The sequence below is a fragment of the Octopus sinensis genome, linkage group LG1 (genome assembly GCF_006345805.1).
Source record: "Octopus sinensis linkage group LG1, ASM634580v1, whole genome shotgun sequence".
In the NCBI taxonomy this organism is placed as follows: domain Eukaryota; kingdom Metazoa; phylum Mollusca; class Cephalopoda; order Octopoda; family Octopodidae; genus Octopus; species Octopus sinensis.
In genome coordinates this window covers 206,656,572-206,682,441 of record NC_042997.1, presented here as the reverse complement: position 1 = coordinate 206,682,441, position 25,870 = coordinate 206,656,572, and the positions used below count along the sequence as shown (strand labels likewise).

Genomic DNA, 25,870 nt, shown 5'->3' with positions numbered 1-25,870 from the left:
TTTTTTAAATCGTAGACTCATCGTAGACGCGCGCTAATACCCAGAAGGGCTCGATATGAATCACGACTATAAGATACCCGGTTTTGGTTAAACTGCACCGCAAAATGTGGGAGTAGTTAGGAATCTAAATCGGAGTAGACAGACACACAACTTCTCTTTTATATATAAAGATAATAAAAGTGAAATTCTGTCTGTCTGTATTTCAGTGTACAATTGCTCAAAAATATACCTTTTTGGAATTAGAATGATCTCAGGATTGAAAATCTCGAACATCCAGCATTGAGATCTGATTTAAAAGCATTTAGGTTGTTATTTCTAGCAGGTAAAGCTTGGCTGATTCACACCATCCCGGATGGCATTTGTCAGTTGACGTCAGAAATCCAGAGGAGAGATAAATGACATTCAATTTTTTAATTTTACATTGAGATAAGAACTTTGGGAGAAATTGGCCAACAGTTGGAATTCAGCTTGGGACTGGAACAATAGAATGATTCATAATGATGATCATCATCATCGTTTTAACGTCTGTTTTCCATACTAGCATGGGTTGGACGGTTTGACAGGTTTGGAGAGCCAGCATGCTTCTACAGCTGGATGTCCTTCCTAATGCCAACCACTCCGAGAGTGCAGTGGGTGCCTTTTACATGCCACTGGCATGGGAGCCAGTTAGGTGGACCTGGCATCGACCACATTTGGATGATGCATTTTACAAACCACTGGAACAGGAGTGAGTGAGGGGTCACAGGCCACAGCTACGATTTTGGTTTTACTTCACTCAACAGGATTTCTCAAGCATATCATATTGCCCGACACATCAAAGGTACTCTTAAATGGGCCAGACATGCAACACTGGCATCGACCATGGCTGTGATCCCACTTTAGTTGCAGAGTCTTCTCAATCACATCATATCTCCAAAGGTCTTGTTTTCCCGTCATTGCCACCTCATCTCAGGTCTTCCTGGGTCTACCTCTTCCACAGGTTCCTTACACAGTTAGGGAGTGGCACTTCCTCACACTGCTGTCCTCATCCATACATAACACATAGCCATACCAGCGCAGTCATCTCTCTTGCACACCACATTTGATGCTTCTTATGGTCCAACTTTTCTCTCAGGGCGCTTACACTCTGTTGTGTATGCACACTGACATTACACATCCAGAAGTGCATACTAGCTTCATTTCTTGTAAGCTTACACGTCCTCAGCAGTCATGGCCCATGTTTTACTGCCGTGTAGCATGGCAGTTTGCACACATGCATCATACTTACTAAGACTTTGGTTTTTGCTAGGTATACCCAGAGGCCCTTCCATTCTAGACCTTGCTTCCACACCCGAAACTTTGTCTCTAGTTCTCGGCTATTAGAGCAAGGTCATGAGCATAGAGGAGCTTCCAGGGGTAGCCTGTCTTGAATTCCTCTGTTATTGTCTGGAGGACTATAATGAATGAGGGGACTGAAGACTGATTCTTGGTGAACCCCTACTTCTATCTTGAATTCTTCACTATACTCGTTGCCAACCCTCACCTTAGAATTAATTTTCATTCATCCTAACTTCTGATCAAAAGCTACTAGGGCGTATACTCATTATAGATGTATCATAATCATGCTATTTAGCTCCCTTTAGTTTTGGACGACATGCCCAATGAGCCCTCTTCATGAGTGAGCTGAAAAGTCTGCTAGGAGTTCAACTTTTAAAGCTAGTCCCCCTTATCTGGTGGTCAATGTGGAAACTCAAGATAGATGTGGTTAGTGAGAGCTGTACAAGCTATCTACATGGATACTATCATTAAGGTGAAGATTGGCAATGAGTATAGTGAAGAATTCAGGGTAGAGGTAGTGGTCCACCAAGGTTCAGTCCTCAGCCCCCTCCTATTTATTATAGTCCTCCAGGAAATAATGGAGGAATTCAAGACAGGATGCCCCTGGGAGCTCCTCTACACTGATGACTTTGCTCTAATTGCTGAGTCACTATCAGAACAACAGGAGGAGGTTCAGGTGTGGAAGCAAGGTCTAGAATCAAAGAGCCTTAGAGTCAACCTAGCTAAAACCAAAGTCCTAATAAGTAGGAAGGCAGACAAATCACAAATCCCTTCTTGGTCTGTAGAAAAGGTATAGGTTGAAAGTCCATAAGATGTACACGGTGCAAGCTTTAGACACATAAGTGGTGCAGCAATATCAAAAGAAGGCTAACTGAGAAGATAGTTTTTGTGTGTGGCAAATGCACAGAAAACAGCTTCTGTCACATGCCAGGGAGAAAAACTAGAAGTAGCTGATAGCTTCCATTACCTAGGTGACCAAGTTAGTGGTGGGGTGGGGTGGATGCTCTGAGAGTGTAGCTGCTAAAATAAGAATAGCCTGGCAAAATTCAGAGAGCTCCTACCTCTGCTAGTGACAAAATGCCTCTCACTCAGAGTAAAAGGTAGACTGTATGATGCATGTGTGTGAACAGCTATGCTACATGGCAGTGAAACATGGGCTCTGACTGCTAAAAACATGTGTAAGCTTGCAAGAAATGAAGCTAGTATGCTCCACTGGATGTGTAATGTCAGTGTGCATACATGTCAGAGTGTGAGCACCCCGAGAGAAAAGTTTAACATAAGAAGCATCAGATATGGTGTGCAAGAGAGATGATTGTGTTGGTATGGTCATGGGTTACATATAGATGAGGACAGCTGTGTGAAAAGGAGTCACACCCTAGCATTAGAGGGAACCTGTGGAAAAGGTAGACCCAGTAAGACCTGAGATGAGGAGGTGAAGCATGACCTTTGAATGTTTGGCCTCACAGGGGCGATAACAAGTGACTGAGTACTGTGGGGATATGCTGTGCTTGAGAAGACTTGGGAAGCCAGGTGGGACCATAACCGTGGCCAGTGTAGCATAACCAGCCCATTTAAGAGTACCTGTCAATCATTGGTCAATAAACTGTGCTTAAGAAGACTTGTTGAGTCAAATGAAATCATTGTTGTGGCCAATGCCAGTACCGCCTGACTGCCACCCATGCTGGTGGCATGTAAAAAGCACCATTTGAGCATGGTCGATGCTGGTGCCGCTTGACTGGTTCCTCTGCTGATGGCACATAAAAAGCACCATTCAAGCATGGTTAATGCCAGTACCGCCTAATTGGCACTTGTGCCACTGGAATGTAAAAAGCACCCACTACACTCGTGGAGTGGTTGATGTTAGGAAGGGCATCCAGCTGTAGAAACTGTCAGATATGATTGGAGCCTGGTGCAGCCTTCTGACTTTCCACCCATCAGACAAATCGTCTGACCCATGCCAGCAATGAAAACGGACGTTAAAGGACGACGACAATGATGATGATGATATACATATATATATATATTGGGTCATCCCATAAATAATACGGTTTTCTCAATTGCCTGAACTAAAATCAGATAGAGTCGGGATGAACTACCTGCATCAACTTGCTATAAAGGCAGGTAGTAATTTTATCATGCCCTTATTCTTAGTGCACATTTTGAGGAGTGCAGTTCAATTTTAACAATTATTTCTTCGAAGCTATAATGAAAGTGACAAATGAGCATATTCGGCTTATTTTGCTTTATGAGTTTGTAGTGAACGACCCTATGTAAAGGAGATGGTGACAGAAATGTCTCCTTTTAAAAGCTGCATGGTTGTCCCACAAAGAATAAGCCAAAATAAATGGAATGAAGCAATAAAGAGTGCCAGTAAAGAATAAGGAGAAAAACACAACCGTTCTACTGTTTGAGAAAAGAAAGACTTTTGTTTACAGAAGTGTACAATAAGAGTGTGTGTGAGTGCTAGCAGAGTGTTTGTCTGAGTGTGTGTGACAAGTGTGTCCGTGTGTCCGTTTTAAGTACTAACAACAGTGCGTGCAACAAGTGTTTGTGTGTGTTATAAGAGTGAGACAACAATACAGAGCAAAGAAAGAATGTCCAGACACAAGATTTTCTGCCAATTCAGAACTTTTCCAGTCTCTTAATAATGACCTCCTTTATGCAGATGACTGTCACTTACTCACTCATACAGTGGATGACATGCAAATACTCATGAATCGTATTTCTGCTTCTTGCAAGGCATGTGGACTCAGCATTAGCCTGGACAAGACTTTTGTAATGTTCCAGCCTGCACCAGGAAACCCATATGTGGTATCAGCTATCTTGGTTGAAGGAACAATACTGAATGTGGTAGACAAGTTTGTCTACCTGGGCAGCACACCCAGCCGTTCTTGCTCCCTGGATGAGGAAATATCTTTCAGGCTGCAGAGAGCAACTAATTCCTTCCGGTCTCTTCAGCCTCGTGTCTGGTCCCAGCATGGCATCACAAGGTAAACAAAAATTGCTGTGTACCGTGCATGTGTACTGACATCACTCCTTTACTTATGTGGGACATGGACCCTTTACAAACGTCATGTAAAAGTCCTTGAATGCTTCCATCAGAGATGTCTAAGAGACATTCTGAATGTTGGCTGGACCTTAAAAGCTTCAGACACACAGGTCCTAGGACAGCTGATATCTTGAGTATTGAGGTGATGGTGCACAAGCAGCGGTTACGTTGGACTGGACTCCTTATTAGAATGAAGGATAGCAGGATCCCTAAACAGATGCTATAGGGGGGGGGGGAGAACTTGTGGATGGAAAGAGACCCCGGCAGAAACTAAAGCTGCAATTTAAGGACTGTGTCAAGCCCTCATTAAAGGCCTGTGATATGCACAGAAGGACGAAGCAGGTTAAGGATGTGGGGTCAACACCTTTGAGAGAGCACCTGTTCTGCATGAAGAACTTGAGTGTGCTGCTCAAAAGCGCACAGCTGGTGTAGTGAATGGGTAAAGCTAGGTTTGCAATGTTTGCAGTTGTGTATGCTTGTCAAGAGCAGGGCTCATTAGCTACCACTGGGGCCGCAAATGCAAAATATAAGTTAGTCCTAGAGCACACAATGTTACTGAAGGTCAGCAATGGTCTTCCTCGGTCACAAGTGGACGGCAATCATTTGCTGCTGCTACTGCTACTACTACTACCACCACCACTACTACTACTACTACTACTACTACAAAACTACAGTGCTGTGTTTCAGTATTTTTTGTCTATTAATCAAAATATTCTTGTTTTCTTTTCTAAACTTTCAACAGAAAAAGGGTTCGTAATTTTATTTTAATTCTGAAATATTTGATTTCTGTTTGAACTCTAGAAGTGACCCCTGATACATGGTCACCAATGGGAGACAAGGAATTAATTAAAATCGTTCCAGTCACAAATGGACCAGAATATGATGACATCCAAGCCACTTTCCATCGGAATTTGCCTTCCTATCGTATAATCAAAGTTAGTATTTTTACTTTTATTTATAAACAATATTGGATGGCATGCTGTTAAGAAAATTTTAAGAGACATTTTGTTTGTATAAAAAATTAAAATTTCATTGTATGTCCATTGTGACAGCACAGTTGTTTCTAGCCTCGTTCCTGATCTATCTATATCTGTCCCTGCACCAGCCAGGTAACCTTGTACCTCCTTACAACAAGACCCCTATTTCTGTCTCACTATGAAAGGTTATATGAAAGGTTTCAACATCTGACACAAGATCCCCTCCTCCAATGCCCCCTCCCTTCTCAAAGGATCCTTGTCTTGCAAGTTACTTGGTGACCCTGTCTGTGCTGGTGCCATTTAAAAAGCATCCACTCCACACTGTAAAGTGGTTGGCATTTGGAAGGGTATCCAGCTATAAAAAGCCTGCCAAAACAGACACAGAAGTCTGGTGCAGGCCTCTGGCTGGCCAGATCCTGTCAAACCATCCCACCCATGCCAGCATAGAAGGTGGATATTAAATGATGATGATGAAGATGTATGAACCTATTTTGGGATGGTTTTATGTGTTTTTGGATATTCACAAGAAATCTTTGCTCAACAAAAATACCTCTGCTTTAATTTCTTGCATTGAATTGTAAATGCAACACCATTTTGCAGCTAAACTATTATGCCTTACCAAAAATTACAGTTGAATCAAAATTGGTATCAAATAAAAAAAGAAAAAAAAAACAGATAGGGTTGGGGATTTTCACCACAAATGTTATTTCCTTGTCAAAGAAGTGAACTGATTGTCTTTTCATAAATGTATTTTCCTTTTCTACAGATTGAGAGAATTCAAAATAAAACATTGTACCAGGGATACCAAGCACTGAAAAGAAAGTTTGAGGCAAAAAATCCAAACATTACAAATGAAGTTGATGGCCTTTGGCATGGTACTGCTGAAAGAGCTGTTAAGGGAATAAATAAATCAGGATTCAACCATAGCTATTGTGGTAGAAATGGTAAGTATATTATAATCAACATCATCATCCTCATCTACCCACCCTTCCTATTGTCCTGAGCTGGACAGTCACTCTCCACATTGATTGCTGTTTAGAATCCTTTCTCACACAGAGAGGATGTCATGTTGCTTACACATTCCATGTTTGGCATCGTTTCTACTGCCAGGTCCCCTTCCTAATATCTGCTCTAGAGTAAACCAGGTGTATTTTATTATTGTGGAACCAACACTTTTATTTGGATTGGGAGGAAGGGTATGTCCCCATCCATTAATGTTCCTCTTGAACCTTTGTAAATGAAAATATTGCAGGAAAGATAAGAGAAGGGGTGGAATTCCAGAGGGATAATGTTATGAGAAAGAAGGACTAGGTATAGTGGAGAGTCTGCAGGACTGGACAGAAATATCAATAAGCGAACACCAGGCCTAGCAATCACCATTCTGAGTTTGTCAATTATAGATATACTGAGATAATCAATCCAGTGTTGTTAACTCTCATTGAAATATTCAATGTCTGCTACGGCCTAGAAATTGGTTAAGGGACATTTAATAACTGTGCAGAAATCTGATAAACCAGCAGTGGTGCCATCACAGAGGAACTCCATTTAGATATCTCAAATGATCTTCTCTCACTGACTCTTTTATCATCTTTTGGAATTAGATTTTGATGTGTATGGTGAATATGGATATGGGGTGAGTGGATGAGTGAAATGTGTTAAGGCGCAGGAGTGGCTGTGTGGTAAGTAGCTTGCTAACCAACCACATGGTTCCGGGTTCAGTCCCACTGCTTGGCATCTCGGGCAAGTGTCTTCTGCTATAGCCCCAGGCCGACCAATGCCTTGTGAGTGGATTTGGTAGACGGAAACTGAAAGAAGCCTGTCGTATATATGTATGTATATATGTATGTATGTATATATATATGTATGTATGTATGTATGTATGTATATATATATGTATGTATATATATATGTATGTATGTATATATATATGTATGTATGTATATATGTATGTATGTGTATATATATATATATATGTATATATATATGTATGTATGTATATAAATATATATATATATATATATATATGTATATATATGTATGTATGTATATAAATCATCATCATCATCGTTTAACGTCGATGATGATGATGATGATTTATATACATACATACATATATATATATACATATATATATATATATGTATGTATGTATATAAATATATATATTATATAATATATATATATATATGTATGTATATATATATGTATGTATATAAATAATATATATATATATATATATATATATATATATATATATATATATATATATATATATATGTATGTATGTATAATAAATATATATATATATGTACGTATGTATATAAATATATATATATATATATATAATAAATATTAGGGAATAAATCAAATTTACAGGGAAAAAAATCAGATTTAGGATTAAATCCAATTTTATAGTAAAATATTATATAATATTATTAGAGACAAAACCACTATTTTGCAAAACAAACAAGGAAAGACTTAATCAATACATAAAATTTTAATAAAAAGTCAAAAAAACCGCCACTACAATTGTTTCTTGTCCTAATCGACAATCTTCAGGTGGACTTCCAATCTAAAATATCAATATTTTAAAATATAAAATTAATAATTTTAAAATAATTAAAGTATTAATGAAAAAATATAAATATATAATCTATATATAACCTATATATAATCCATATATAATCAATATATAAACTAAAATAAACCTTTCAACAATTAAATATAAAATATAAAATATAAAACAAAACAAAAAATAAACTATATATACACCCATACACATATAACTAATTATATATAACCATATCTAAATACATACACTAAATCACACACCTATATATATATCCCTATACATACACATAAAAACGTCTAGGCAACGATAAATAAATAAAATAGCCAAATACTTCAACACAATACTTATTCATACTCCCTCACACACACATACAACCCACATTCCCGCTCTAGAAACGGACATCATTTAAAATTATGAATGGAGAAATGGAACAAATGGAATTAAAAATTATATTCACTTGGTAAAACGAACATTACTTAAAAATTATGAATGAAAACATGCAATAAAACAACAGACATCGCAAATAGACACAAATTACTACGAATTCCTTAATAAAACTACCATGACAAACCAAAACTCATAAAAACATATAATGATAAAATCTCCCTTATATATATGTACGTATGTATATAAATATATATATATATATATAATCATCATCATCATCATCATCGTTTAGCGTCCGCTTTCCATGCTAGCATGGGTTGGACGGGTCAACTGGGGTCTTTGAAGCTGGAAGGCTTCGTCAGGCCCAGTCAGATCTGGCAGTGTTTCTACGGCTGAATGCCCTTCCTAACGCCAACCACTCCGCGAGTGTAGTGGGTGTTTTTTACGTGCCACCTGCACAGGTGCCAGACAGAGCTGGTGAACGGCCACGAACGGATGGTGCTTTTACGTGTCACCGGCACGGGGCCAGGCGATGCTGGCAACGGATACGAACGGATGGTGCTTTTACGTGCCACCGACACGGGGCCAGACAGAGCTGGCAAACGGCCACGAACGGACGGTACTTTTACGTGTCACCGGCACGGGGGCCAGCCGAGGCTGGCAACAGACACGGACGGATGGTGCTTTTACGTGCCACCGACACGGGGCCAGACAGAGCTGGCAAACGGCCACGAACGGATGGTGCTTTTACGTGCCACCGACACGGGGCCAGACAGAGCTGGCAAACGGCCATGAACGGACGGTGCTTTTACGTGTCACCGGCACGGGGCCAGGCGAGGCTGGCAACGAACACGAACGGATGGTGCTTTTACGTGCCACCGACACGGGGCCAGGCAGAGCTGGCAAACGGCCACGAGCGAATGGTGCTTTTTACGTATCACCGGCACGGGTGCCAGATGAGGCTGACAGCGGACACGAACGGATGGGTCACTTAACCCCTGCTTTCTGATATATGATTTGATTTTGATTGTTCTCACTGGTCTTGCCGGGTCTTCTCACGCACAGCATACTTCCATAGGTCTCGGTCTCTGGTCATTTCCTTGGTGAGACCTAAAGTTCGAAGGTCGTGCTTCACCACCTCGACCCAGGTTTTCCTGGGTCTACCTCTTCCACAGGTCCCCTCAACTGCCAGGGTGTGGCACTTTTTCACACACCTATCTTCATCCATTCTCACCACATGACCATACCAGCGCAATCGTCTCTCTTGCACACAACATCTGATTCCTCTTAGGTCCAACTTTTCTCTCAAGGTACTTACACTCTGTCGACTATGAACACTGACATTACACATCCAACGGAGCATACTGGCTTCGTTTCTCGCGAGCTTACGCATGTCCTTAGCAGTCACGGCCCATGTTTCACTGCCATGTAGCATGGCTGTTCGTACACATGCATCATACAGTCTGCCTTTTACTCTGAGCGAGAGGCCTTTAGTCACCAACAGAGGTAAGAGCTCCCTAAACTTTGCCCAGGCTATTCTTACTCTAGCCGTTACACTTTCAGCACACCCACCCCCACTACTGACTTGGTCACCAAGATAACGGAAGCTATCAACTACTTCTAGTTTTTCCCCCTGGAAAGTGACGGAAGTTGTTTTCTGCAGATTTTCAGAGGTTAATGCTCCCGAGCATCTGCCACATACAAAAACCATCTTCCTAGTTAGCCTTCCTATGACATTGCTGCACCTCTTATGTGTCCATAGCTTACACTTGGTGCATCTTATAGAGTTTCTACCTACACCTTTTCTACAGATCGAGCAGGGCCATCTACCTGAAGGCGTTTGTGATTTGTCTACCTTCCTACTTATTAGGACTTTGGGTTTAGCTAGGTTGACTCTAAGGCCCTTCGATTCTAAACCATGCTTCCACACCTGAAACTTCTTCTCCAGTTCTGATAATGACTCAGCAATTAGAGCAAGGTCATCAGCATAGAGGAGCTCCCAGGGGCATCCTGTCTTGAATTCCTCCGTTATTGCCTGGAGGACTATGATAAATAGGAGGGGGCTGAGGACTGAGCCTTGGTGGACCCCTACCTCTACCCGGAATTCTTCACTGTACTCATTTCCAACCCTCACCTTACTAGCAGCGTCCCTGTACATGGCTTGCACAGCTCTCACTAACCATTCATCTATTCCTAGTTTCCTCATTGACCACCATATGAGGGATCGGGGGACCCTGTCGAAGGCTTTCTCCATGTCAACAAAAGCCAGGTACAGGGGCTTATCTTTGGCTAGGTATTTCTCCTGCAGCTGCCTTACCAGGAATATAGCATCAGTGGTACTTTTCCCTGGCACGATATATATATATATATATCATCACACACACATATATATATACATATATATCTTTTTTCTCTCTTCTTAGCCACAGCATATGGTGAAGGTGTTTATTTTGCCAGAGACATCCAATATTCTGCAAGTGATACCTATTCTACTCCTGACCATCAAGGAACAAAGAGAATATACCAATGCAGTGTTCTTGTGGGAAGAGTGATGCGAGGACAACACGGATTAAAAGTTTTACAGGAATCTTACAATTCTGCTGTTGATAATATTCACAGACCCAATATTTATGTTAGTTTCCATGACTCTCAGGCATATCCTAATTATTTGATTACATTCTCTAATCATTGAATATAATTGGAATTCAGAAAACACATATAATGTGAACAGGAATATATTTAACAGAAGAAAGACAAAGAAAATAAAGGAAATTCTCTAATTCTAGGTGCAATCCCAGGGTCTTTTGTAAGAATAAAACTATTCAATAGAATATTTTTCTATCATTCACACAGTGTTGTTGTCATTTTCTATCTTTTTTTACTTTAGAAATAATTATTGCTAAATATTAAAATACATGAAGGTGCCTGGCTCAGTGGTTAAAGAATCGGGCTCACAATCATGAGGTAATGAGTTCAATTTCCAGGCTGGGTTGTGTGTTATGTTCTTGAACAAGACACTTTCTTTCACAATGCTCCTTGTTCAGTGAGCTGTAGCAATGAGTTTCCACATCACTGGTACCAAGCTGTATTGGCCCCTTTGCCTTTCCCTTGGATAACATTGGTGGTGGGGAGAGAGGAGGCTGGTATGGATGGGTGACTGCTGGTGTTCCATAAACAAACCTTGCCTGGACTTGTGCCTTGGAGGAGAACTTTCTAGGTGCAATCCCACGGTCATTCATGACTGAAAGGGGTTCTTTACCCTTTTAATATAAAATGCAGGCTGAAGGCGGCAAGCTAGCAGAACCATTAGCATGCTGGGCAAAATGGTTAGCAGCATTCCCCCTGGCTTTACTTTCTGAGTTCAAATTCCATCAAAGTTGACTTTGCCTTTCATCTTTTCCAGGTCTATAAAATAAGTACCAGTTGTACACTGGGGTACAATATAATTAACTCACCCCCTCCCATGAAATTGCTGGCCTTATTCTCTCTCTCAGGTAACTAGATTCTATGAAAAAAATCCGTTTTTTTTTTTTTTCTTAGTGAAAATCGTGCGAGTGTTAATCTCAAAATTTACCTTTTGATTTCCTTTTTTGCCATTGCTATACAGGGGACTTAAACTAATGTTAGCAAACTTAAGGATTTCACTGACGTGGAAATTGCTAAAAAGCTATGGTTGAAAATCGATTTTTACTGCTATTTGCGGTTGCTTCTGGGAAAATAAGTTGACAAAAGCACAGCCATGGTCATGACCAATGTCCTAAAATTTGCGTGCTAATTTATGGACATGCATAAATTACATTCACATACACACACAGCCTGCCTTTTATAAAGTTAATGTTTACAAGTACACCAGCACGAAAATCGCCCTTTTTTTTGAATATGCAATGAACCATTTTTTCAAAATATTAAGTCCCTCCCTCCTCATTTTTAAATTTTAACTTTTTTCGAATTTTCTTTTTTTTTTTTTTCAATTAGCGTGGAAGAATAGAGATTAAGAGGTGATCTTTCGTTACAAGAACACACGACTGCTAGTTACAAACCACGTATGTTTATTTACATTTGTGAAGGTGATCGTTGATTTCCGTAAATTTTTTTAATATTTTTACTACATATGGTGTTGGTGGGAAATGAAGTCGGCGTGAAAGCAAAAGAGACACAGAGAGAGAGCACGATTGTATGAGGGAGGTTCTTTTGAAGTTAGCGTGAATCTGAAGAATTAATGTGCGAGTGCTTGTGTGTGTGTGTGCTTGCGTGTGTGTGTCTGTGCTTGCGTGTCACTGTGTGTGTGTGTGTGTGTGTGCGTGCAAAACGAAAGATTTTAAGTTCCAAACGTCTCTGCATCCAAGGGCTTCAAGAATAGAATTACGGGCCTGTATTTATACAATACATTTCAAAACAAATATAAACGAATAATAATAATAATAATAATAACGTATCTATGAATCTGATCATTAAATCGCCAACAAACATAAAAAAAATAAACCCAGAGAAAGAACAAGTGAGCAGCAGGAACAAAATTGTAGCATTCACACAGAGGCCAACTTCAAAAGAACTTCCCCGATCCAATCGTGCTCTCTGTCTCGCTTTTACGCCGACTTGAAAAGATACCCTTCCTCGCCACCCCACATATATTTTTTACAAAATTTTTAATTTACGGAAAGCGACAATCTTATTCTTCAAATGTAAACAAAAGCACGTGCTCCTGGTTGACAGTAACGGTACTCATGCCGTAATTTTGCCGATTAAAAACATGGGGGGGGGGGTAGATAATTAATTTCAAATTCTCTATGAGGAAATTCCAAAACTGATCCATACACCCCTCGCCACTTCGTGCTAGGGTTGCCAACCGTCCTTTATTCAGCACTTGTCCTTTATTGAGATTTGAAATCGTTTTGACTGTTAGTTCAATTTCCCGCTCTCAAGATGTGACTGCAAAAGCGTTTACTTCTTGTGCAAGTACGGACTGTCAACTCTGCTTCTGTGCACAATACCAGAAGCACAGAGCGGCAGACCGCAGACCAGGGTGTAAAATTAGCCTCGTTTTATGTATAACTCGATTCTCCATTTCAAAACCGAAGGCACTCATTTTGGGAAAACGAGAAAATCGTAAACTATGTGACTAAATATGAGAATCATCACCAAGAAAAAAGAAAAGAAAAATAAAACAATAAAAAAGGAGGTGCCGTTGGCCATTTGGAAAGGCAATAACTCTGCCTGAAATGAGCTGGGACTCACGAAGAAGAACAACCAAAACAAATATGGCGTATTATACAACAAGGTAGTGATGAGGCCCTTCACAAAATCAAGCCATAATTTGTTATAAATATCAGAAGAACAGTGAAATCTATGTGAGAAAACTTGTAACAGTAGTGCCAATATTTCATGTTAATATCAGATAACAATATTAATTGAAAGTGTGTTTTCGAGACATGATAATTTTTACATTGTTACAAGAATGTACCAACTTTTCAAGTGCTAGCATTTCAATTTCAGTTCACATTCTAAGTTGTGCACACTTTACATACATGTTTGTTGGGCCACATACTATCTTTTTACTTAATATAGTCATGGTTGGTGAAAAATTACAATGAGTAATTATTATTTTCAAATTCAATATAGCTAGTGACATCATCGCAAGCCTGTGAGGCCCACTGCTTGTCGCTCATTCAGTTGGATGCTAGCTCTCTTGCACACACACACCCATTAAATGGCAAAGAAGTAGGCTAGAGAATATAGGAGTTTGAAGTTATAAGAAATTCTGGGCTTTATGCGCTAGCAGAATTTGCTTTTTTCAGAAGCTAAATAGACCTACCATAGCCTAAGCTATAGTCACATATTTGAAATATCTTCTAATGGCGTCTGTGCGCGTATATGATTCATCATCGACTCTCGACCTTGCTTTGGAACATATATTTTATTTCAATGCTAAATAAACTATTTTCTTCCATAAGGTTTTAATGCATTTGTAAGGCGGGACAGCAGCGACTGCTTAATATTTTGTAGTGACGGGGAACCCTCAGCGAAAAAGAAGAGATTGTGCTCGTATAACAAAAACTGGAAAAGGAGTATGAACGGTTAGCAACAAGAGGCAAAATGCATTACTCGTAATAGGACCTTTAAAATTGGCTGTATGGCTGTTGTAGCTATCAAACAACACAAGACTTCTGATAGGCATAAAAGTAACCGCAGTGCTTCACTTTCTAAATCTTTAATTGATAAATTTTTCGTAAAAGCCAATACAAAAGAAGAAGAAGATAATGTAATTGCTTGAGAAGTAGCTCAGATATATATATCATGCAGTTAAACACAATCATTCCTACAACTCCCTTGATTGTAGCTTGAAATTAAATTCAAAATTTTACCAGGATTCCAAAGTAGCTGGAAAGATATCTTGTGGTCGGACCAAATCGGAGGCCATAGTTACGAATGTGTTACATCAAAAAAGCATTAGAGGTAGCATTGAAATATTCGAAACAACATGATCCTCCTCTATAGTTTTGCCTTCAAAATTGATATTTCTAGGCACACACACAAAAAAAAACAAACAAACGGGGAAAGGTTTCCCGTATGTGTTCAATATTTCAATATGGAACATGGTGCAGAGAATAATAACCTTATTGACTTTTTTGAGAATGCTGATGAAAGTGTAGATGGAATGTTTAGGACGTTTGAGAAAGATTTTGGGCAATTTGCAACTCGACTGGGAAAGACTTTCAGGTTTTACTGCAGATAATACAAGTTGCAATTTTGGAATAAAGCATTCTTTATATTCTAACATTCTCACACTAAATAACAGTGTTATTAAAGCCAATTGCAGTGCACACATTTTACATAATTCAGTAAAAAGTGCTTTGGAAAACTTAAATGTAGAAAATATTATGTTTCTTTACTACCCACAAGGGGATAAACAAGGACAAACGGATTAAGTCAATTATATCGACCCCTGTGCGTAACTGGTACTTATTTAATCGATCCCGAAAGGATGAAAGGCAAAGTCGACCTCGGCGGAATTTGAACTCAGAACGTAGCGGCAGACGAAATACGGCTACGCATTTCGCCCGGCATGCTAACGGTTCTGCCAGCTCGCCTACTTATGGTGATGTAGAAAATATTATCCTAAAGATATCTGGGCATTTTTCAGTATCGGCAAAAAGAACAGAAACTCTTAAAGACTTTCATTTATTTGCAGAGACAGGATATGGAGAGATTCTTCGGCATGTACCTACCAGATGGTTATCACTTCAGGCATGTATTGAAAGAATTTTACTTTCTGGGAAAGCCTTGAGTTCCTATTTTTCTTAGGAAATGATTCATCTAAAGAATTATATAAGCTTCTTTCCATTGATGAGGATTCCACAGATATAACCTCCAAATTATTGAACTCTGATGTTTTCGCAACATGTAATGGGGGTATACAAATTATCAATTAAAGAACTTGAAAAAAAAACTGAAAGGACAGTAGTAGATATTTTCGATATCAGGACAGGTTTAAGAATCAATAAATCGATATGCAGAAGAATTTTTTCGGCTTTCAAGATGAACAACAATTGAAAAATTGACGAGGTTCGAAAGAAAGTTGAAGACTTTAAATTTTCTCTTCCTTCTGCCATAAAAAATTTGGGAAAACGAATAGATTTCGATGAAAATTCAACATTTGGTAAATTATGAAATCTAAGTCCCATAGGCCATTTATTCCCAAAGTTTCGCAAATCTGTAGAAGTACTACCGAACATTGGAAGCTAGAAGGAAAGCTTAAAGACGGATGAACTTTCTGATGAAGAAGTATTAATTCAAAGAAACTTCGACAAAAGCTCTGAATTCTTCATAAACTCATAAAACAACATGCAGAAAGTGGTATTTATTTTGAAATCTATGGACTTAAAGTCTATCAATGTTTTCAAAACAGTTTCCTTTGTACTTACCAGGAACATCATCTTATTGTGAGAGAGAGTTTTTGATTTTCATGTCATCTAAATGGCGAGATAAAAGGAATCGAAAACGAACCTCTCATATATTTAAACATAAAAGATAATTGATTGAAAAACATCAAAGATGATACAAATTTTCCGAAGGCCGCAAAAAGCCAAGACAAAAATAGTTTCAAAGGTTTAGAATCTTTTGATCAAGGTAAAATCTTTGTGAGAGCTTTTTTGAGTTTCATGTCATCTAAATGGCGAGATTAAAGGAACCGAAGCTCTTTGGAATCGAAAACGAACCTCTCATATATTTAAACATAAAAGATAATTGATTGAAAAACATCAAAGATGATACAAATTTTCCGAAGGCAGCAAAAAGCGAAGTCAAAAATAGTTTCAAAGGTTTAGAATCTTTTGATCAAGGTAAAATTTTTGTGAGAGCTTTTTTGAGTTTCATGTCATCTAAATGGCGAGATTAAAGGAACCGATGCTCTTTGGAATCGAAAAAGAACCTCTCATATATTTAAACATAAAAGATAATTGATTGAAAAACATCAAAGATGATACAAATTTTCCGAAGGCCGCAAAAAGCCAAGGCAAAAATAGTTTCAAAGGTTTAGAATCTTTTGATCAAGGTAAAATTTTTGTGAGAGCTTTTTTGAGTTTCATGTCATCTAAATGGCGAGATTAAAGGAACCGATGCTCTTTGGAATCGAAAACGAACCTCTCATATATTTAAACATAAAAGATAATTGATTGAAAAACATCAAAGATGATACAAATTTTCCGAAGGCCGCAAAAAGCCAAGGCAAAAATAGTTTCAAAGGTTTAGAATCTTTTGATCAAGGTAAAATTTTTGTGAGAGCTTTTTTGAGTTTCATGTCATCTAAATGGCGAGATTAAAGGAACCGATGCTCTTTGGAATCGAAAACGAACCTCTCATATATTTAAACATAAAAGATAATTGATTGAAAAACATCAAAGATGATACAAATTTTCCGAAGGCCGCAAAAAGCCAAGGCAAAAATAGTTTCAAAGGTTTAGAATCTTTTGATCAAGGTAAAATTTTTGTGAGAGCTTTTTTGAGTTTCATGTCATCTAAATGGCGAGATTAAAGGAACCGATGCTCTTTGGAATCGAAAACGAACCTCTCATATATTTAAACATAAAAGATAATTGATTGAAAAACATCAAAGATGATACAAATTTTCCGAAGGCAGCAAAAAGCGAAGTCAAAAATAGTTTCAAAGGTTTAGAATCTTTTGATCAAGGTAAAATTTTTGTGAGAGCTTTTTTGAGTTTCATGTCATCTAAATGGCGAGATTAAAGGAACCGATGCTCTTTGGAATCGAAAAAGAACCTCTCATATATTTAAACATAAAAGATAATTGATTGAAAAACATCAAAGATGATACAAATTTTCCGAAGGCCGCAAAAAGCCAAGGCAAAAATAGTTTCAAAGGTTTAGAATCTTTTGATCAAGGTAAACTTTTTGTGAGAGCTTTTTTGAGTTTCATGTCATCTAAATGGCGAGATTAAAGGAACCGATGCTCTTTGGAATCGAAAAAGAACCTCTCATATATTTAAACATAAAAGATAATTGATTGAAAAACATCAAAGATGATACAAATTTTCCGAAGGCCGCAAAAAGCCAAGGCAAAAATAGTTTCAAAGGTTTAGAATCTTTTGATCAAGGTAAACTTTTTGTGAGAGCTTTTTTGAGTTTCATGTCATCTAAATGGCGAGATTAAAGGAACCGATGCTCTTTGGAATCGAAAACGAACCTCTCATATATTTAAACATAAAAGATAATTGATTGAAAAACATCAAAGATGATACAAATTTTCCGAAGGCCGCAAAAAGCCAAGACAAAAATAGTTTCAAAGGTTTAGAATCTTTTGATCAAGGTAAAATCTTTGTGAGAGCTTTTTTGAGTTTCATGTCATCTAAATGGCGAGATTAAAGGAACCGAAGCTCTTTGGAATCGAAAACGAACCTCTCATATATTTAAACATAAAAGATAATTGATTGAAAAACATCAAAGATGATACAAATTTTCCGAAGGCCGCAAAAAGCCAAGACAAAAATAGTTTCAAAGGTTTAGAATCTTTTGATCAAGGTAAAATCTTTGTGAGAGCTTTTTTGAGTTTCATGTCATCTAAATGGCGAGATTAAAGGAACCGATGCTCTTTGGAATCGAAAACGAACCTCTCATATATTTAAACATAAAAGATAATTGATTGAAAAACATCAAAGATGATACAAATTTTCCGAAGGCAGCAAAAAGCCAAGTCAAAAATAGTTTCAAAGGTTTAGAATCTTTTGATCAAGGTAAAATTTTTGTGAGAGCTTTTTGAGTTTCATGTCATCTAAATGGCGAGATTAAAGGAACCGATGCTCTTTGGAATCGAAAAAGAACCTCTCATATATTTAAACATAAAAGATAATTGATTGAAAAACATCAAAGATGATACAATTTTCCGAAGGCCGCAAAAAGCCAAGGCAAAAATAGTTTCAAAGGTTTAGAATCTTTTGATCAAGGTAAAATTTTTGTGAGAGCTTTTTTGAGTTCATGTCATCTAAATGGCGAGATTAAAGGAACCGATGCTCTTTGGAATCGAAAACGAACCTCTCATATATTTAAACATAAAAGATAATTGATTGAAAAACATCAAAGATGATACAATTTTCCGAAGGCCGCAAAAAGCCAAGGCAAAAATAGTTTCAAAGGTTTAGAATCTTTTGATCAAGGTAAAATTTTTGTGAGAGCTTTTTTGAGTTTCATGTCATCTAAATGGCGAGATTAAAGGAACCGATGCTCTTTGGAATCGAAAACGAACCTCTCATATATTTAAACATAAAAGATAATTGATTGAAAAACATCAAAGATGATACAAATTTTCCGAAGGCCGCAAAAAGCCAAGGCAAAAATAGTTTCAAAGGTTTAGAATCTTTTGATCAAGGTAAAATTTTTGTGAGAGCTTTTTTGAGTTTCATGTCATCTAAATGGCGAGATTAAAGGAACCGATGCTCTTTGGAATCGAAAACGAACCTCTCATATTTAAACATAAAAGATAATTGATTGAAAAACATCAAAGATGATACAAATTTTCCGAAGGCCGCAAAAAGCAAGACAAAAATAGTTTCAAAGGTTTAGAATCTTTTGATCAAGTAAAATTTTTGTGAGAGCTTTTTTGAGTTTCATGTCATCTAAATGGCGAGATTAAAGAACCGATGCTCTTTGGAATCGAAAACGAACCTCTCATATATTAAACATAAAAGATAATTGATTGAAAAACATCAAAGATGATACAAATTTTCCGAAGCCGCAAAAAGCCAAGACAAAAATAGTTTCAAAGGTTTAGAATCTTTTGATCAAGGTAAAATCTTTGTGAGAGCTTTTTTGAGTTTCATGTCATCTAAATGGCGAGATTAAGGAACCGAAGCTCTTTGGAATCGAAAACGAACCTCTCATATATTTAAACATAAAAGATAATTGATTGAAAAACATCAAGATGATACAAATTTTCCGAAGGCAGCAAAAAGCGAAGTCAAAAATAGTTTCAAAGGTTTAGAATCTTTTGATCAAGGTAAAATTTTTGTGAGAGCTTTTTTGAGTTTCATGTCATCTAAATGGCGAGATTAAAGGAACCGATGCTCTTTGGAATCGAAAAAGAACCTCTCATATATTTAAACATAAAAGATAATTGATTGAAAAACATCAAGATGATACAAATTTTCCGAAGGCCGCAAAAAGCCAAGGCAAAAATAGTTTCAAAGGTTTAGAATCTTTTGATCAAGGTAAAATTTTTGTGAGAGCTTTTTTGAGTTTCATGTCATCTAAATGGCGAGATTAAGGAACCGATGCTCTTTGGAATCGAAAACGAACCTCTCATATATTTAAACATAAAAGATAATTGATTGAAAAACATCAAAGATGATACAAATTTTCCGAAGGCCGCAAAAAGCCAAGGCAAAAATAGTTTCAAAGGTTTAGAATCTTTTGATCAAGTAAAATTTTTGTGAGAGCTTTTTTGAGTTTCATGTCATCTAAATGGCGAGATTAAAGGACCGATGCTCTTTGGAATCGAAAACGAACCTCTCATATATTTAAACATAAAAGATAATTGATTGAAAAACATCAAAGATGATACAAATTTTCCGAAGCCGCAAAAAGCCAAGGCAAAAATAGTTTCAAAGGTTTAGAATCTTTTGATCAAGGTAAAATTTTTGTGAGAGCTTTTTTGAGTTCATGTCATCTAAATGGCGAGATTAAAGGAACCGATGCTCTTTGAATCGAAAACGAACCTCTCATATATTTAACATAAAAGATAATTGATTGAAAAACATCAAAGATGATACAAATTTTCCGAAGGCCGCAAAAAGCCAAGACAAAAATAGTTTCAAGGTTTAGAATCTTTTGATCAAGGTAAAATCTTTGTGAGAGCTTTTTTGAGTTTCATGTCATCTAAATGGCGAGATTAAAGGAACCGAAGCTCTTTGGAATCGAAAACGAACCTCTCATATATTTAAACATAAAAGATAATGATTGAAAAACATCAAAGATGATACAAATTTTCCGAAGGCCGCAAAAAGCCAAACAAAAATAGTTTCAAAGGTTTAGAATCTTTTGATCAAGGTAAAATCTTTGTGAGAGCTTTTTTGAGTTTCATGTCATCTAAATGGCGAGATTAAAGGAACCGAAGCTCTTTGGAATCGAAAACGAACCTCTCATATATTTAACATAAAAGATAATTGATTGAAAAACATCAAAGATGATACAATTTTCCGAAGGCAGCAAAAAGCGAAGTCAAAAATAGTTTCAAAGGTTAGAATCTTTTGATCAAGGTAAAATTTTTGTGAGAGCTTTTTTGAGTTTCATGTCATCTAAATGGCGAGATTAAAGGAACCGATGCTCTTTGGAATCGAAAAAGAACCTCTCATATATTTAAACATAAAAGATAATTGATTGAAAAACATCAAAGATGATACAAATTTTCCGAAGGCCGCAAAAAGCCAAGGCAAAAATAGTTCAAAGGTTTAGAATCTTTTGATCAAGGTAAAATTTTTGTGAGAGCTTTTTTGAGTTTCATGTCATCTAAATGGCGAGATTAAAGGAACCGATGCTCTTTGGAATCGAAAACGAACCTCTCATATATTTAAACATAAAAGATAATTGATTGAAAAACATCAAAGATGATACAAATTTTCCGAAGGCCGCAAAAAGCCAAGGCAAAAATAGTTTCAAAGGTTTAGAATCTTTTGATCAAGGTAAAATTTTTGTGAGAGCTTTTTTGAGTTTCATGTCATCTAAATGGCGAGATTAAAGGAACCGATGCTCTTTGGAATCGAAAACGAACCTCTCATATATTTAAACATAAAAGATAATTGATTGAAAAACATCAAAGATTATACAAATTTTCCGAAGGCCGCAAAAAGCCAAGGCAAAAAAATAGTTTCAAAGGTTTAGAATCTTTTGATCAAGGTAAAATTTTTGTGAGAGCTTTTTTGAGTTTCATGTCATCTAAATGGCGAGATTAAAGGAACCGATGCTCTTTGGAATCGAAAACGAACCTCTCATATATTTAACATAAAAGATAATTGATTGAAAAACATCAAAGATGATACAAATTTTCCGAAGGCCGAAAGCCAAGACAAAAATAGTTTCAAAGGTTTAGAATCTTTTGATCAAGGTAAAATCTTTGTGAGAGCTTTTTTGAGTTTCATGTCATCTAAATGGCGAGATTAAAGGAACCGAAGCTCTTTGGAATCGAAAACGAACCTCTCATATATTTAAACATAAAAGATAATTGATTGAAAAACATCAAAGATGATACAAATTTTCCGAAGGCAGCAAAAAGCGAAGTCAAAAATAGTTTCAAAGGTTTAGAATCTTTTGATCAAGGTAAAATTTTTGTGAGAGCTTTTTTGAGTTTCATGTCATCTAAATGGCGAGATTAAAGGAACCGATGCTCTTTGGAATCGAAAAAGAACCTCTCATATATTTAAACATAAAAGATAATTGATTGAAAAACATCAAAGATGATACAAATTTTCCGAAGCCGCAAAAAGCCAAGGCAAAAATAGTTTCAAAGGTTTAGAATCTTTTGATCAAGGTAAAATTTTTGTGAGAGCTTTTTTGAGTTTCATGTCATCTAAATGGCGAGATTAAAGGAACCGATGCTCTTTGGAATCGAAAACGAACCTCTCATATATTTAAACATAAAAGATAATTGATTGAAAAACATCAAAGATGATACAAATTTTCCGAAGGCCGCAAAAAGCCAAGGCAAAAATAGTTTCAAAGGTTTAGAATCTTTTGATCAAGGTAAAATTTTTGTGAGAGCTTTTTTGAGTTTCATGTCATCTAAATGGCGAGATTAAAGGAACCGATGCTCTTTGGAATCGAAAACGAACCTCTCATATATTAAACATAAAAGATAATTGATTGAAAAACATCAAAGATTATACAAATTTTCCGAAGGCCGCAAAAAGCCAAGGCAAAAATAGTTTCAAAGGTTTAGAATCTTTTGATCAAGGTAAAATTTTTGTGAGAGCTTTTTTGAGTTTCATGTCATCTAAATGGCGAGATTAAAGGAACCGATGCTCTTTGGAATCGAAAACGAACCTCTCATATATTTAAACATAAAAGATAATTGATTGAAAAACATCAAAGATTATACAAATTTTCCGAAGGCCGCAAAAAGCCAAGGCAAAAATAGTTTCAAAGGTTTAGAATCTTTTGATCAAGGTAAAATTTTTGTGAGAGCTTTTTTGAGTTTCATGTCATCTAAATGGCGAGATTAAAGGAACCGATGCTCTTTGGAATCGAAAACGAACCTCTCATATATTTAAACATAAAAGATAATTGATTGAAAAACATCAAAGATGATACAAATTTTCCGAAGGCCGCAAAAAGCCAAGACAAAAATAGTTTCAAAGGTTTAGAATTTTGATCAAGGTAAAATCTTTGTGAGAGCTTTTTTGAGTTTCATGTCATCTAAATGGCGAGATTAAAGGAACCGATGCTCTTTGGAATCGAAAACGAACCTCTCATATATTTAAACATAAAAGATAATTGATTGAAAAACATCAAAGATGATACAAATTTTCCGAAGGCAGCAAAAAGCCAAGGCAAAAATAGTTTCAAAGGTTAGAATCTTTTGTTTTCAAAGTAAAATATATGTCTTCTCGTTCTTGTCTTTGTATTTACATTTAGGTGAGAGAAGAAATGTAATATTAAAATATTGGCATCTCTAGGAACTGAATCAAAATTTGTGCCCTTAAATATCAATAAAGTTTTTTATGTCCTTTGTTGTAGCTGAACAAAGTTGGCAATTCTCCTTCATCCTGCTGCCTGAAAATGAACAGAGGAATTATGCTAGAAATAACAGCCAAATCTCACAAAACTGCGATAACATAATGAAAGAAATATGGAATGAATCTACTCACCTTCTTTTCTGCAAAGGTTTCTTTTCAGAGTAATTTCCTTCAGAGTAATATGTGACAAAGTGAAATGAAAGTGTTTTTCTTTTCACGACTGAAACGTCCGTTGGGAATAAACTTGGGCAAAAGGGTTTGAGAAATGTTATAAGAAATTCTGGGAATCTTTTCTTCGCTGTAAATCCATAAATTTCTCGAAACATAGATCCGTCGACACCAGACCACTTCATATCGCCAAAATGACTCAGCGATATACTTCGACTATCTTCTGATTTGGGGGGTTGCGGTAATCTCTGGGGTTTTTTTTTTTTGGTCTTTTTTTAATTGAAATTTTACAAACAGTTTTTCTTTTCAAAATCGGAAATCTCCGTAGCCGAAAACGTGGGATTCCATAAAAACAATTTTTTTTTTTATCTAAAGGGGCGGACGGGTCCCTTTACGTCTCTGCCATGTGTTCGTTCAGTGAATTTATGGAGATCGCCCAGACCACTTCATATCGCCAAAATGACTCAGCGATATACTTCGACTATCTTCTGATTCGGGGGGTTGCGGTAATCTCCGGGGGTTTTTTTTTGGTCTTTTTTTAATTGAAATTTTACAAACAGTTTTTCTTTTCAAAATCGGAAATCTCCATAGCCGAAAACGTGGGATTCCATAAAAACAATTTTTTTTTTATCTAAAGGGGCGGACGGGTCCCTTTACGTCTCTGCCATGTGTTCGTTCAGTGAATTTACGGAATTTACCGAATGCCGTCTCATTCCATTTTTTTTTTCTTTACTGCCCACAGAGGGGACAAACATAAAGGGGATCTTTTCCTTTTGAACGGCAGTTTTCAACAAACACTCTAAAACTTCGTATACTGGTAGAAAGTGTCAAAAGAAAACATTATTTGGATCTTTTCGGTTTGACCGGCAGTTTTAAACATAATTTCTAGTTAACTAAAAAATGTTAAACTTTGTATACTGGTAGAATGTGTTTATAAAACATCTTTTTCTCTTGGCTTTATTGAGAAAATTCTATAGTTTGTAAGATATTTGGTCTTTAATTTCTTCAATTTCAACCAATCACTGGCGTCTGTTGAGTTAAAAAGCATTCTATGCCGTATGACTATGTCCCTCGTTTAAGAAACACATTGGGTTTATTTACATTTGTGAAGAAAAAAAGATACCCTTCCCCCCACCCCTAAAACAGATTGAAATGCAATAGATCGATACTAGGATCATAATTATGGGTGACAATTTCATATGACACCGCTAGAAAAAACAGATACATATGTTGTTGAGAAGCTAATTTCCTGACCTCGTGGTTTCAGGTTCAATTCCACTCACAGCATTTTGGACAAGTGTCTTCTGCTTTAGGTCAGTGGTTGGCCAAAGCCTTGGGAGTGGGTTTCATTGATAGAAACCGAAAGAAGCTCATCATTTATACATACATATATACTTTTTTATAAAAAGTGTATACAGCTCATTGGAGCACTTCTATTTCCAGTCCGTTGTATATCTTGAGTGTTGTTGTCACTCAAGATATAACTTTATATTTTGTAATACATACATACATATATATACATATGTGTGTGTGGGGGGGGGGTGAGTAGCCAGGTGTTGACAGCACACGATGGTTGTAAATGAACATCACCATCACACAAGTGATGTTGTGTCATTTCCAGTATTCCATGAAAAACATGTCTGATAGTGGAGAAATATTCCCTCATTTGGAAACATGTAGCACTTGGCTACAGGAAGGACACCCAGCCATGGACATTAAATTGTGGTGCACAGACACACACACTCACACAAGATATGTGCGCATTAGCTTCATATATATACACATGTACGCACCAACACGCATGAACACACACAATAGCTTTATATACATCCACTTGCTTGCACACACAGTTACATCGCATAGACTTATACACACACACATAAACCAAAAGCATGGACATAGATACACACATGCATAGATACTTATACACATTAGTCTCATACACATGTGTGCTCACATACGTGCCAAGTTCATTTATTGAGAAAATTCTATAGTTTGTAAGATATTTGGTCTTTAATTTCTTCAATTTCAACCAATCACTGGCGTCTGTTGAGTTAAAAAGCATTCTATGCCGTATGACTATGTCCCTCGTTTAAGCTGTCCTCATCCATACACATCACATGGCCATACCAATGCAGTCGTCTCTCTTGCACATCACACCTGA

General features: G+C 37.0%; 3 protein-coding genes across 3 annotated transcripts in view; all 3 read left to right on the top strand.

Moving 5' to 3' along the window:
- Positions 1-25,870, top strand: part of LOC115210476 (protein mono-ADP-ribosyltransferase PARP14-like) — a 195,736-nt gene that overhangs the window by 43,530 nt on the left and 126,336 nt on the right. The gene's annotated exons all lie outside the window — the stretch shown is intronic.
- Positions 1-25,870, top strand: part of LOC115210484 (protein mono-ADP-ribosyltransferase PARP14-like) — a 303,268-nt gene that overhangs the window by 198,578 nt on the left and 78,820 nt on the right. The gene's annotated exons all lie outside the window — the stretch shown is intronic.
- On the top strand, positions 5,058-11,152 carry LOC115210499 (protein mono-ADP-ribosyltransferase PARP15-like). The gene is made up of 3 exons (XM_029779106.2): positions 5,058-5,301; positions 6,110-6,287; positions 10,726-11,152. Exons 1-3 carry the CDS (start codon positions 5,194-5,196, stop codon positions 10,992-10,994), a joined length of 555 nt encoding a protein of 184 aa, XP_029634966.1. The 5' UTR covers positions 5,058-5,193; the 3' UTR covers positions 10,995-11,152.